Source organism: Carettochelys insculpta, chromosome 2, assembly GCF_033958435.1.
Source record: "Carettochelys insculpta isolate YL-2023 chromosome 2, ASM3395843v1, whole genome shotgun sequence".
Taxonomy (NCBI): domain Eukaryota; kingdom Metazoa; phylum Chordata; order Testudines; family Carettochelyidae; genus Carettochelys; species Carettochelys insculpta.
Window position 1 is genome coordinate 190,927,663 of NC_134138.1, and position 14,538 is coordinate 190,942,200.

At 43.6% G+C, this 14,538-nt stretch overlaps 1 protein-coding gene across 1 annotated transcript in view; it reads right to left on the bottom strand.

Annotated features, from left to right (window-relative positions):
* STAC (SH3 and cysteine rich domain) overlaps positions 1-10,690 on the bottom strand; it is a 134,635-nt gene extending 123,945 nt beyond the window's left edge. The window contains exon 1 of the mRNA XM_074986068.1: positions 10,564-10,690. Within this exon, the coding sequence (XP_074842169.1) occupies positions 10,564-10,680 (117 nt within the window). The 5' untranslated portion in view covers positions 10,681-10,690. The remainder of the gene's footprint in view (positions 1-10,563) is intronic.
* Between the last annotated feature and the right edge of the window lie 3,848 nt (positions 10,691-14,538).

Consider the following 14,538-nt stretch of genomic DNA (forward strand, 5'->3'; position numbering starts at 1 on the left):
ATGTTAATGAGGTGCTTAAATGGCCGTTTGCATGTCTAGTGTTGACGTAGCCAAGGAGTTCTGCAGTCAATGTTGACCCTGGAACGCGTTGTTTCACGCATGCATGAAATGGAATCCCAGAAGATCGGACATAAGCTGTCAATCTTCCATGTAGCTTAAGTGAATGACTGTTCCTCTAGACTCCTAACAGGCTGCAAAGAAACCAGAGACTATGAGAAATAAGTATATTTGCCATTAAGACTAAGTACTGAAGAGAGATTTAACTGCTGCGTACCCACCAAAGGGTCCTCTATGTCTTTATTTCATGAATCTGTTATATGATTCATCGAGCATCATGGATAGTGTCACATTTCTTTCTGGTTTTGTTATCAATACATAGCTTTCCACTAGGGCCGGCCGCAAAACAACATTTCTGTTCTGTGAAAAATTCTGTGGGTTCAAACTTTGTTTTCATTGTAAAGTGAAATAAACCACAAACTTTCACAAAAGTACCCAAGAGTAAGAGACTAGCTTTCTAGCTGCTGAGTAAAGCATTCGGTTAGGTTGTTGGCAGCGAAGCTTCAAGTCTCTGCACTGAATAAGGCAGAGTAGGGACTTCAGTCTTGATCTCCCACACCCCAGCTGAGGGCCTAAAGGACCAGGGAAATAACAATTGCATGCAATGTTCCAGCTGAACACTTACCATCACCTTGTACAAAGGTAATAATAGATCCTCATCTTTAGTGGAAATACCTCCCCTAATGCATCCTAGGATTGTATTAGCCTTTCCCATGGTTGCATCATATTGGCTACATCTACACCAGCCAAAAGCTTCGAAATAGCTATGCAAATCGCCATTTCGAAGTTTACTAATGAAACGCTGAAATACATATTCAGCACCTCATTAGCATGCGGGCGGCCATGGCACTTTGAAATTGACGCGGCTCGCAGCCACGCAGCTCGTCCAGACGGGGCTCCTTTTTGAAAGGACCCTGCCTACTTCGAAGTCCCCTTATTCCCATCTTCTCATAGGAATAAGGGGACTTCGAAGTAGGTGGGGTCCTTTCGAAAAGGAGCCCCATCTGGACAAGCTGCGTGGGGGCGAGCCATGTCAATTTCGAAGTGCCACGGCCACCCGCATGCTAATGAGGCACTGAATATGCATTTCAGTGCTTCATTAGTAAACTTTGAAATGGTCATTTGCATGGCCATTTCGAAGTTTTTGGCTGGTGTAGACATGGCCATTGGCAGCTCATCCTCACCCTGTCATCACCCAACACACCCAGGTCTTTTCCCACGACTCTTGCTTCCAGCTGGTAAGTCCCCAGCTTGTAGCAAAATTTGTTATTAGTCATTAGGTTCATGATTTTGTACTTTGTGCAATTAAACTTTTTCCCGTTTTTATTACTCCAGATATGGGCACCCCTTGAAAACTGGGTTGACACAAATAGGATGAAATTTAGATTTCTGAGCCTTTCACAATAAAGACGAGGTTCTCTCTCAGTTAGACCTGTGTAAATCCAGGCTACGTCTACACGTGCACGCTACATCGAAATAGACTCGATGAATAACATCTACACGTCCTCCAGGGCTGGCAACGTCGATGTTCAACTTCGACGTTGGGCAGCACCACATCGAAATAGGCACTGAAAGGGAACGTCTACACGCCAAAGTAGCACACATCGAAATAAGGGTGCCAGGAACAGCTGCAGACAGGGTCACAGGGCGGACTCAACAGCAAGCCGCTCCCTTAAAGGGCTCCTCCCAGACACAGTTGCACTAAACAACACAAGATCCACAGAGCCGACAACTGGTTGCAGACCCTGTGCATGCAGCATGGATCCCCAGCTGCAGCAGCAGCAGCCAGAAGCCCTGGGCTAAGGGCTGCTGCACACAGTGACCATAGAGCCCTGCAGGGGCTGGAGAGAGAGCATCTCTCAACCCCTCAGCTGATGGCCACCATGGCGGACCCCACTATTTCGATGTTGCAGGACACGGATTGTCTACATGTGCCCTACTTCGACGTTCAACTTCGAAGTAGGGCGCTATTCCGATCCCCTCATGGGGTTAGCGACTTCGACGTCTTGCCGTCTAACGTCGAAGTTAGCTTCAAAATAGCGCACCCAACACGTGTAGCCGTGACGGGCGCTATTTCGAAGTTGGCGCCGCTACTTCGAAGTAGCGTGCATCTGTAGACGCGGCCCCAGTGTAATTCTACATTAATTCTACTGAAGTGAATGGTGTCTCACTAGAGTAATTGGGTGCGTCTACACTAGCTGGTTACTTTGAAGTAGCTGGCACAACGTTGAAATAGTACGTGTTGCGTCTACACGCACCGTGAGCTATTTCAATGTTGAAATCGACATTAGACGGTGAGACGTCAAAATCACTATTCCTATCTGAAGATGGGAATAGCGCCCTACTTCAACGTTCAGCATCGAAGTAGGGCATGTGTAGATGATCCACGTCCCGCTACATCGAAATAACGGGGTCCTCCATGGCAGCCATCAGCTGAGGGGTTGAGAGACACTCTGTCCAGCCCCTTCAGGGCTCTATGGTCGCTGCGTGCAGCAGCCCTTAGCCCAGGGCTTCTGGCTGCTGCTGCTGCAGCTGGGGGTCCATGCTGTGTGCACAGGGTCTGCAACCGGTTGTCAGCTCTGTGGATCTCATGTTGTGCAGGGAAAGTGTGTCTGGGAGGGGCCATTTAAGGGAGTGGCTTGGGGCTTTGCTGGCCCCTTATTTCGATGTTCCCTTTTGCTACTTCGACCTTGAACGTCGATGGCACCAGCCGTGGAGGACATGTAGACGATACGCATCGAAGTAGCCTATTTCGATGTCCTTACTTCAAAATAGGCTACTTCGATGTAGTGTGCTAGTGTAGATGTAGCCATTGTGATGAGAATCTGGCCTGCCCTAGCACCTTATTCAATATCATTTGCTATTGGCACACCTTCTGGCCTTTGCTCTGTTCAGTGAGCCATGCCTGCAACAACCTAAGTTTCTTTGTTTTACTCTAAGGGGTGGCTTGGAAAAAAAAAAGGGTTATTTTCTAGATGTAGAATTTATAAGTTTAAAGCATACCGGTGTATAGCATTTTGTTCCTATCTGAACCAAAACTACTTGGCCTTACACACTAAAGGGCAGCTCTATTTTGCTTTCCATTTACAACAGTTGAAACAAATCCTCATTAATAAAGTCATGTATGTGTGGTGTTTGAATAATTCTTCCTTTTTAAATGCCACTTAAAAATGTACATGCACCAAGAAAACCTACAGAGCTGTCACTGCCACTCATCTACAAGACTAACTTAAGAATTCCATTGGTGAATCAGAAGGTCACACGGCTGGGAAACAGGTCTATATTACAATTGTTAATGAAATAGTATCTTTAACAATTACAGTATGACTGATTAATGATAAAAATCGAAGTGAGAGGAAGACAATTGGCTAAGATCTGGCACAGTATTACAGTTGGTTAAAAAGCAGATCAACTGTAAAATGACCTATACAATAAGAAAACTTTGCAGCCCAACTGGGGGAATGATTGCATGTGGATTTAGACAAAATAACTTAATTTCTCTAAACAGATTTGCAAACAGTTGAAAGTGAACAATCAACACCAACAACACAAGGACTTTATTTTATATTAATCACAGATATGGCCTGGAAATTTCCTGGGCCAAATACCAAGCCAATGATCCTTGGTCTCCTGTTATACCAGTGTAATGACTGAGCTCAGTGAAGTCACTACTGACATACATACATCAGTGTAACAGGAAAATCGGACCCAGAGTGTATACCATTTATTTAGTGCCAACTGTCTTTGTTTAAGTTGGATGCCTGGGTTGTCACACCTGCAAAATTGACTCATGCACCATTTGGAAATGGAATTTCACAGGCATGAAATGGGTAATTCAGGGACCCAAATGGCTGGTTAGGTAAATGCATGATTATGCATTTTGCATGAATGTCCATTACTGTGTGCCAGTGCAGGTTTTGTGCATGGAGTAGATGCGCACAAATTAAGTAAGCCCGACTCAGACACTCGCAGCTGAAAAACTGGTCCTCCACCTTGGTAAACCAATCACATTTTGTCCTTTAGGGGTCATTCATAAGTAAAAACAATAGCTTTCTACCCATCAAAACTGCTTATTTTGTGTCTTGCTTCTCTTTTGGCAAATCTGTTTCAGTAAACTCTTTCATATCTGGCATTCTATAATGCAGAACTCTCAGATAACTGGCATATTAACCCTAGGTAAATTTTAGTTAACGGCGAAAACTCAAGACCTTGGTATTTGGCTTAATGGATGGTTTGAATAGGAGAGGCAGACCCCACAGAGAATGGGGAAATGATATAGTAGATTGGTGCAGAGCTAGTCTACAGAAACTAAGTCTCTCTGCACTGGACAGGGAATAATGGAAGGAAATAGTGACAGAGGTGTCAGACAACGACAGGTGCAGAGCCAATGGTAGTTGTTGCTGATGATAAAATTTTAGTTATGTTTTCCATAAATCCAGTACAGTGAAAGTAAATACAAATAAATACAGCAAATACAGTATAAGTTTACAGTGTACAGTACTGCTGTTGTTGGTAAATAAAGTACTCTGAATGGATTTTTGTTTGTTTCTTAATACTAACCTTGTTTTTCTTTAGTGTTATGCATTGCTATTTATACCTCTCTATTATCCAGAATATTTGAATATCCAGCAACCTCCCAGTCCTGGGGCCGCCGGATATGAAAATGTTTACTGTATGATTGCTGGCATGGGATTTTTTTCACACAAGGCTATAGTCAAATCATTACTATTCCATGCTAACTCAAATGTGCACCAAGAGAGAGTAGGTATTTTTCTTTATTCTGGATAACAGAGTGAGTAGGTGAAAGGAGAATAAACAGATTGAATTCCCATTCTACTTATGATGTCCTGATAGACTTGAAGTGGCTATAAACCCAATTATATGGCAAGAAAATATCCCAGTCCCTGAATATCTGATCAGGAGGTGAATACGATAAAGTTAAGAAAGAAAGGGATAAAGACAAATGAAACACATATATGGTTAATTTTTTTTTCTTACATTTCAGCTATTCACCTGCTGACCAGATATTCACTGACGAGGTTATTATTTCCCCCCCTTAATAATAATAATAATAATAATAATAATAATAATAATAATAGAAGATATACCCACTGTTGTTCAGGTCCTTAATTCAATTTTTTCTTGATTTTGGAAAATAAAATGCATTCCCCCACTTCGGGGTACATGTACATGATTCATTTAAACCATTGCTCTGGGTTGCGACTGGGGATGAAAGTTTCAGTGTCCAGGCTACCCTGGAGAAAAAGGAGTACCACAACCCTCTCTCACCACAGCAGCTTGAAGCCGGGTGAGAAGCACCTCTCCACAGCTGCTGCAGCTCCAGTGGGCACTGAAGGGGGAAGGGGCAGGGTCCCTGGCTGGGGCAGGTCCAGGTTCCTCTGCTCCTCGTGCTCCCAACTCAGAAGGAGAAATCCAGAGAACAGTGGACTTTCCCCTTGCACCCTGATGCAGGGGAATAGCCAACAAAGTGCCCATATCAATCAATGGGGGCCATCAGCCATCCACCCCATAATGGGTGCTTGTGGGGGTTGAAGGCTCAAGGCTTGGGCAGTCCCAGATGGGCACCCCCACTCAGCCCCTTTCACCTGCCCAGTGATTCTGTGTCTTTCCTATATGGTTTTAAAAGAAGCAAACCCATTCCAGGCACTTTCCATTGTCCTGGCACAACTCAAGCCCTTACCTTGCTTAAGTTATGCTAAGAGGCAGCCGCATACCAAATTTGGTGGTCCAAGCTCTTACTGCTTAGGAGGAGTTCATGAACAGACTCTCTCAAAATGTAGTTATTCACATAGCTAGGCCACCACCTTCCAGCCCACAAATAAAATATCTTCTGTATAATGTTAGTAAAATATTCCCCAAATAATCAAAATAGCACAATCCCTCTTAGTTCATTCTTTCCTCAACATTACCAACTTTAATTCCTCCACAAGATGTACTCACCATTTTGCATGTATAGCACCTGTGGGAAAGAACGGGAAATGACTTTTTCTCCCTTCTTAGGTTTTCTTTTTAAGGTGTTTTTAATATTCTCTTGAAGACAATCACAATAGCAGTTTGCATATTGGATATTTGTTGAGTAATGTTGAGGGGAGAACCTAACTGTATGCTATATTACCTACCCTGTTAAAATATTAATTGACTGGTAATCTATCCCTCATCCATGGAACTTCATAACGTATTAACTCTTTATGAGGGGAGATTTCCATTGAACACAGTAGACCAAATCTTGCAAGATTAAAACCGTGTGTAATCCTATTAACATCAATAGGGCTGCAAGCCATTTAAATCAGCTCAGAACTTGCTACTGACATCTTTATTTAGAAGTGCTATTTAAATCATATATTACTTCTGTGTGGCCAACAGTGGGTAGACCGTGGGTTCCAGTGGGACTGCTACTGTGGAAACAGGTATGGAGACCAGATCCCCCTCTGGAAGAAGCATTACACTAAAAATCTACCTTTTTACCATCTCCAATTACTTGCCTGCTATGCTTCTACAGAGAGAATGCCTACACGTGCTGTATATCTTTATTTGCTATCATTAACCTGGGAGATAAGTGTCTTTATTTACTTGTGAGCAAGTCTCTGGCTATGCAATTATCAGTAGTTTCAGAGTAAATCTCCCACACTTCTCTATCTAGACAAATGACATTGTCTCTTATGTGCCAAATAAACACTTGCATTACCTAATAAATTACTATTATCATTACAAAGCAGCAGAAATGTAGCACTTTACAGACTAACAAAATGATTTATTCAGGGATGAGCTTTCGTGGGACAGACCCACTTCAGATCAGTGAAGAAGTGGGTCTGTCCCACAAAAGCTCATCACCAAATAAATCATTTTGTTAGTCTTTAAAGTGCTACATTTCTGCTGCTTTGTTTTGTTGGAGTACAGACTAACAAGGCTACTTCTCTGTTTCTATTATCATCACAGTATTCATCACCATTCAAGCTGGAGACTTTTGAACACAGTAGGAATTTATATTCTGTTACAAGCAGGCCTAGTTATAGTTGTTGTTCTTTGTATTTACATCTGAAACAACAATATAGTACACTGTTCCCTCAGGCAGCTCATGTATTAAATTAAGGTCAGATAAGGTTAAAACTAGTTTATATAGGGTAAAATAAACATATTAGGGAATTCCTTTCATAAAGCCACATGTTCAGTGCACTTTGCTGCTGTATGTTAGGGGCTATACAATGTTTTGTGTATTCCAGTACAATGACGCAAAGCGTAAAGGATCACTGACAGCATGATTGAATTGAATAAACCCTGATCTAAGCTTAAAATTTAGGCAGACATAGCTACATTGCTTATGAGTGTGAAAATTCTAACAGCAGTAAACGCAGCTAACTCAGTGGATCCAACAGGTGCAGATACAGCTAAATCAACAGAAGAATATTTCCATTGACCTAGCTACCACTGCTTGCAATGGTGGTGTGCTTATATCAACAGAACTTCTGCTGTCAGTGTAGACTGCATGTGCAATATGGGCTTATGGGGGCATACCTATGATGAGATAGCAATGCTTGTAGAGGTCCCATAGTGTAGATGTGGCATGAGTGTGGTCCTAGGAGCTGGATTCTCCAGAGCTACATCCAGACCATATGTCACTGCTTCTCCAGCTGTGTCCCCTTGAACAAATCACTTAGGTTTCAATTCAAATACCTTTACCTGTGCTGAATTGTACCATACTCTGCGAGGGGTTTCATTGAAGCCAGACATCAAGGTGCTAGTCATTATGAGTAAGGGTAACCTCTCTGTGTATCAGTTTCCCCATGTGTAAAATGGTGCTCATAGTACTTCCCCAGCCAATGCAGGGTTTGTGAGGGTTATTTGTTATTTGTCCATGGCATCCCAGTTTACCACTGATTGAAATATATGGCCATATAAGGAATGTGATTCAGGTATGAGAGGCTGCCCAATTAGAAAAGCCTGATAAATATCTTTGCAGACACTTGTACAAATCTGCACGGCTATGAAGTAAGATTTTCACCCACCACTCACTTCCTGCCTGCTAGGTCCCTCCAAATTTCAGCTGCTTTTCTGGTAGGCTGAAATTGTGCCTCTCAAAACATGCTAGTCAGGTAGTGCAACATTGCTTGGCTGTCATCTTTTTGAATACAATTGTTTGTGTGCTTGCACATTTCAAATCTGCTTTTTGAAATATGGCTTTATTTCACAGCAGTTTTTATGCTGCTGAAGAGTTCCCTGTTCGTTTTTAAAGTGGCTTTTTCTGTACCATGGAGAATATAGTATCCTTCCTAATCATACGTACAATGAATACTTAAAACATAAATGTACACATCACATGTATCTCTAAAGTCTTTACAGGCAAATAATAGCGTTGACTGATAAAAACTGCACAGACAACCAGGCCTTTTGCCTGTTCAGGTGTGGTGTGAGACCGGCAAAGCTAAAAATTATTGTTTGATTCTAAGTCATTTGACAGTATCATGTCCTCTCTCTGATGAGCCTAACTCCCAGCAGCATTACTGGGAGTGGTCTGGATGTATAACCAGCAGAAGGGTAATTTTGCAGGTAATATTTTCCTCAATCCAATTTTAGGATAGTCCATTTTTTGTTGTGCATGAAACATCTCCAACTTTATCCAAGAAGCGCCTCATGCACACAGTAGTAGCCAAGGCTGATGTAGGTGAATGGACCCTTATGTGTTATCACTATTTGGCTGGTCTTATGTAAGAACAGTATCACACAGCCCCAAGGATCCATGCATCAGCACACACCTTCATGTGCCTCACAGAAGGGCTCATCTGCACATCGGGTAGAGAGCTGAGTGCCTCCTGGGCGGCACTTTCAAACCACGAACATCTGTGGGAGACAGGGTTGCACACCACCCACCACCAGGTAGATCTTGGTGGCACTGAGCCCTCATTGAACAACTGTCTCTTTTTTCATCTTTTTAACAAAAGCTTGTGCATTCTCCAGTGACGTCCCAAAGCCTGACAGTTTACAGTAGTGTTGGGTAGTATTGCAGAATATTTATGGTGCAGGGTTTTTCCATTTAAATATAGTGGTGCTCCTTAGAGAATTCTCTAATTCTCTTCTTTGTAGCATCAAAGAACACTCTTCACATGGTCCAAAGCATAGGCACTGACTGTGGGTGCTCCAACCATGTTACTACAGGGCTTTAGATTATTACTGTAGAATAATGTGATGTACTAGAATACAAGTTGAACCTCTCTAGTCCAGCACCCTAAGGAGCAGTGCTGAAGGAGAGGATTTGCTGGACCATGGGAGATCAATATTGTCTAGCAGCATTACCAACATTTCCACTGCTTACTGGGGTGTTAGGACACATTTAGGGGTAAATTACAGGTAAATAACAGAACAGAATACTGAGAGCCAGGACTGATGGTTGTAAACAAACTTTATGGGACCACGGGAAACTTGGCCACAACCATGATAAGTGGTTGTCCAGCTAGCTAAAATCACGGCGAATTACTGATGCTGCTGGCTGACAGAGTGCCAGAGTAGAGAGATTCAACCTGTAAACATACACTCAGGGCTAAAACAGCCATTTGACTTAAATCCCAACACAATGTGCCCCTTGTCAGCTAAACCACCTGCTATCAGGTCCTGTGTTTTCCAAATATCTAACTGGACGTAAGCAGTTTGGGGCAGAGACCACCTTTTTTGTTCTTTTTGTGTATAGTGACTAACCCAATGAAGCCATGGGCCATGCCTGAGACTCCAGGAATAACTGCAATACCATTACAAACAAACAAACTAAGAAACAAACAAAACAGTGAGATAGTCCAGTAAATAGAAGAGCACCATTCCTTTGGAAATCTGATTTGTTCCATTTACTTTTCTCTTCCTAAGGATACACAGGTCAATCCAGAAACTTTTCACAAGGAAATCCATTAAACATTTAAGAGCACAGAAATTAGACGTGAGTGGCTGATTTTTTAGCAAGATAAATTAAACCACATAATTAAAAAGAAGTTGGAGGTGTGTGTGGAGGGGAAAAGCCGCTCTTATAGAGAGTGGGTAGGAATTCTTGCCCCAGAATGACCACCTAGGCCCTCTTTCAAATAGTGATGTGTTTAAAAGGGTATGACCAAGTTCACTGAAGTATCTACTAGAAAATAACCAGCCATTTCTTGAACCTGCAACATAGTCAGTCATTCCTGCCATGAACATGTGAAAACCTTGGACCTATTCTCATGTCAAGTATTAAAATATCTGTAAAGGTCTATTGAAATGGATCAATTCTTGCCCCTCCCCTTAAAAAAGAGAAATTTCAAAATCATTCTCCCCGCACCAGTTAAAACTCTGGAGCCACCCAGATGAATGAGAAGAGTTCTGAAGTCTGATCATTATAAGCATGTAATAGAGTTATAAGCCACACCCATAATATCTCACTATTTTAAATTCTGGTTCAGAATTTCAACTTAAAAAACCACACTCCTAGCACAGGGTAACACCTGCTGCTTGTATACCAAATGGATTAAATACCTTTGATTCCTGGCTGGTCGTAGATGCTGGGGAGGGAGGCTGATCGGTGTTCTCCAGTTCGTTCTCTTTCTCCACATTATCCACATTGACTTCAGCAGTGTTGCTTGGAGGAATCATTTTACCTCTACAGTAATATTGCTGCTATTGCAGTGGGAAGCTCCAGTCTTATCCAGCTTTTGTTTATTTAATGTGCTCTTTCTTCTTGGTTCCTGCAGAGCAAACACACTCCTTTCATTCTCAGAATATTTGAAGGCTGGAATTATTTGGCTTTTCTTTTTCTTCTCTTCCTCCCCCCACCCCTTTTTCTCTGCCTCTTTGCCCTCCGTCCCCTCTGTAATTCTGCTGCAAGGGAAGTAAGTTATTGATGGCTCTGTAGGTCAGTGGTGTGTCTGCTTTGGTGTTTTTCTTGGTCCTTCTTTCCTCGGAGTGAAGCCTGGAGGTGTAGCACAGAGTCGTGACTGTCAGCCCAGTGATCAAATGGGAGTGAGCTGAAGCAGAAAGCCTGAGCTGCTCACACACATGGGGCACTGGAGGGAGGAGCTGTATTTGTAATGCCTTGAACAGCTTTGCAAGAGCATGTGCTGTCATAGTAGTGAAAGAAAGTAATGCACTCACACATGCACGCAACGGCACATGAGGCTCAGAGGGGCTGTTTTACCTTTTAGGAAGGCTGAAGACCTGGGAGCCTGGCACCATCTGAAGAAGTGCAGCTGCTCGTTTCTGTTCTTGTCAATGTTATGATGTTTGTGTTAGAGGGATTCCAGAAACAAAGAGGAAAACATCCCCACCAAATAGGGACATTACAAAGCAAAGCAAGCTGGTGTGTTCAGACCAGGAAGCTCCCTCCCAAACTTCTTGCTAAAAGGGGATGTGACGGATGGCAAAAATCCTTTCCTGGTATCACATGCCCCCTGAGGGAACAGAAAATGTAGGCAAAACAGCCCTGCTTCCTGTGAGGCACATGGCAGCGACTCTTGAAAGGTCAAATGAAACATCCCTGAGCTGCACAATTCCTACATTTGGAGGTTGCCATGGTGATAATGCTAGATGAGGGGTTAATGGTGGTGTCCAGTGAACCAGAGGGAAACATCCCACCATACAGCTGAGCATGTCACACCAGGAGCCTTTGGGGATGGGCTAGTGGTGGGGACTTCCACAGTGAGTGAATCAGGTCCTCAGCATGTGCAAACCAGTGCCACTCCATTGCCCTTCTGATGCACACCTCCTGGGGATTGGGCTCAGTCCGTTTGCATCCTCTGTGCCATTGTACACCAGGTGCTGTGCACAGCATGCTCTTTAAAGGGGATTTTATGGGTCATTTTTTACTTCTGTTCATTCAGCCTTATTGTGGGACACGTCTCACCTCCTTTCCATGCTGATTTAAGGGCCAAGGGACACTCAACAGGGTTTGGGAGCGCTCTGTTCCTGGCAGACAGGTTTGCCCCGACCCACCAACAAGGGGTGTGCAGGGACAAAGTGGGCAGTTGCCTGAGGGATTGGCATTTCAAAGGGGCCTGGAGCTCTGGCTGTTGCTACTGCCAAAGTAGCAGGGGCAGCAACTGGAGCTCTGGATCCTGTCGAAATGCCTCAGTAGTGCTGTGTCACCACTCTGTGCGTGGTGCCGGGGGAGTGTGTGGGTGCGGGGGGCAGGGCTGACTGCCCTGAGCCCCACCCTTCTGTCCCTGCTCCCATCCCTTCTAAGGGCAGGGAGCTGGGACCCCTCCCACCTTGCCCCCAGCACCTCATGTGCTACCCCAGGTAATTCCCTGGAAGCTGCTACAGATTTAAATGAAGGTGGAATCTGAAGGGAGTGGTCTATGGCAGGGCAGAACTAAGCCTTCATGCTTCTTAGTCTTTGTAATGATGCAGAGGGCAGGAAAAAAAACCCCCTAAGCTTTATTTTGATTCATCAGGTAAATTTTTAGGGTCCTCAGGGGGAAAAAGAAAGAGCTTTTATCTTTAAATGGAGCATATTGAATGTCAAAATCATTGCCAGCCAATCACCATGGAACCTCTGCATGCTCTTTGTACAGTCTCTTCAGGTCAGAATTGTACCTGGGAACAGAATTTTTTGTTTGTGCCACTGTAATTACAGCATCAAAAACAGCATGTGGGTCCCTTGTGTAAGGGCTGCAATGAAGCTAAGATTGAGGGGGCGGGAACACAGAACTCACAGCAATGGATTTGGCAAGAAAGCTGATTTCAAATTCTGTATTTTAAAAAATTCAAGCAGAGTCCCAGATTGTACCTCTCTAAGCCTTGGGCCCTCCATTCATGGGTGGACCTTGTCTGTCCTGCATGGAATATGATGGTCAGGTGTTCCTGGGCCCCATCCATTCAGGCAGAACTTAAGATGGCAACATGCAGGTACTGGAGTGGACCAACAACATGTCCCTGTAGGGAAGAACTGGTCAGATTTGGGGATGGGGCATTGTGTCTAAAAACAAAGGTAATTTAGCTCCAGACCTGAAGAATCGCTTGAGTGCTTGTGTTTCTCAATAACTGAAGGTGGTCCAATGAAAGATATTACCTCACCCACTTTGTCTCTGATATCCTAAGATTGTCATGACTACAACTTGTGCAGCAAACTGACCCAGATCAGCTGTGGACACGAGAGATCCTTCCAGGGAGATACTGGTGGAAACACATGGGACCCTTCTGTGGATGTCCCTTGTCTCCATGAGATTGCAGTCAGTGTAGGGGATGACATTGGACATTCTACAGAGCGTGCATCTCCCCCCAACCTGCCCACCACAGCAATGTAGGAGAACTCTGAAAGGAAATTTCCTCCTCACAGAACCCTTCCCAGCCTGTACTGGTGTTTTGTTAATGGTTAGGAATCTCAAACATATAGCAAAAGATTTGCCGTTTGTCTCTAAAATAAACATGAGATCCTCTAAAGAGGCTGAGTAATACTTAATGCTCCAAGTATTGTAAAATCATGCATACAGTTTGTATTAAAAGCCTGTCACGTCATGAATGCGAGAGTGACTCGCACCATTTGGTACTCAATTCTTTTTGTTTTACCAAATTAGTATCGACACCTGCTGTACTCCCTTCCTTCTCCCAATTACTCACTTGCCAGACACGACTGATCTGTCAGTTACTTTACAATTAGCCTAGCAAAAATGGCTCAAAGCTTAGAAAATGCCTCTCCCTCCCCCCCATCAATGGTGACTTATCAAAAAAGAAATCAAAGCATAATAATCCAGAGTAATCACATTAAATAAACCATCAAATCGTCTCTCTCCCCCAGTCACTCTTGAGAAAGCTGGCCGTGTTGTTGATGGTGATCATTCTCTGGGTGAAGGTTCTTGCCTGAAATGCAAGGTGTTACAGGATGGCCCTAACTGGAAGGAAATGAAGCAGAGCCTCTAATGTGAAAAGGAGTATCGATTTTGGAGCAGAGAAAGAAATTGTAAGCAGTAAACATAAGAGGCCAGATTTTCAGCCCTGACTGTGGCTGCTTAGTTACATTAAGTAGCAGTAAAGTCACAGCCAAGAATTCCCCTGTTAAGGGGACCCTCAGGTGATGAAAAGACAACATACATGACTCTGTGTGGGTGTGTGTGTATGTCAAGGGCCAGTGCATGTGATCCACTGAAGCCTGGCTGGCAAAATGCTTCCTAAAGGACTACTGCTGCAGCTGGCATAGTTTGAAGCAGCCCTTGGATTGTACTAAACTACATATGGGCTTGTTTCAGCTTCCAACCTTTCTAAAAACGGGATTAAAACTGAGACCCCTCAAAAAAATTCTATAGCAATGAGTCTCCAAGCTCAAGTCAACTGACCCACCTTGTGCTAAGGAGGTAAAAACAGCTGGGCAGATGTTCTGGATGGAGCCGAAGCTCAGGCTCACTCAGTTGCAGAGTCTGAAAAAGTAACTTTCCACCTTTTGGTATTCATTTGGGAGTAATACATCCACCCTGGCAATATTGACCTCATTAGCACTGGTCCTCCACATAGGCTGTGTCT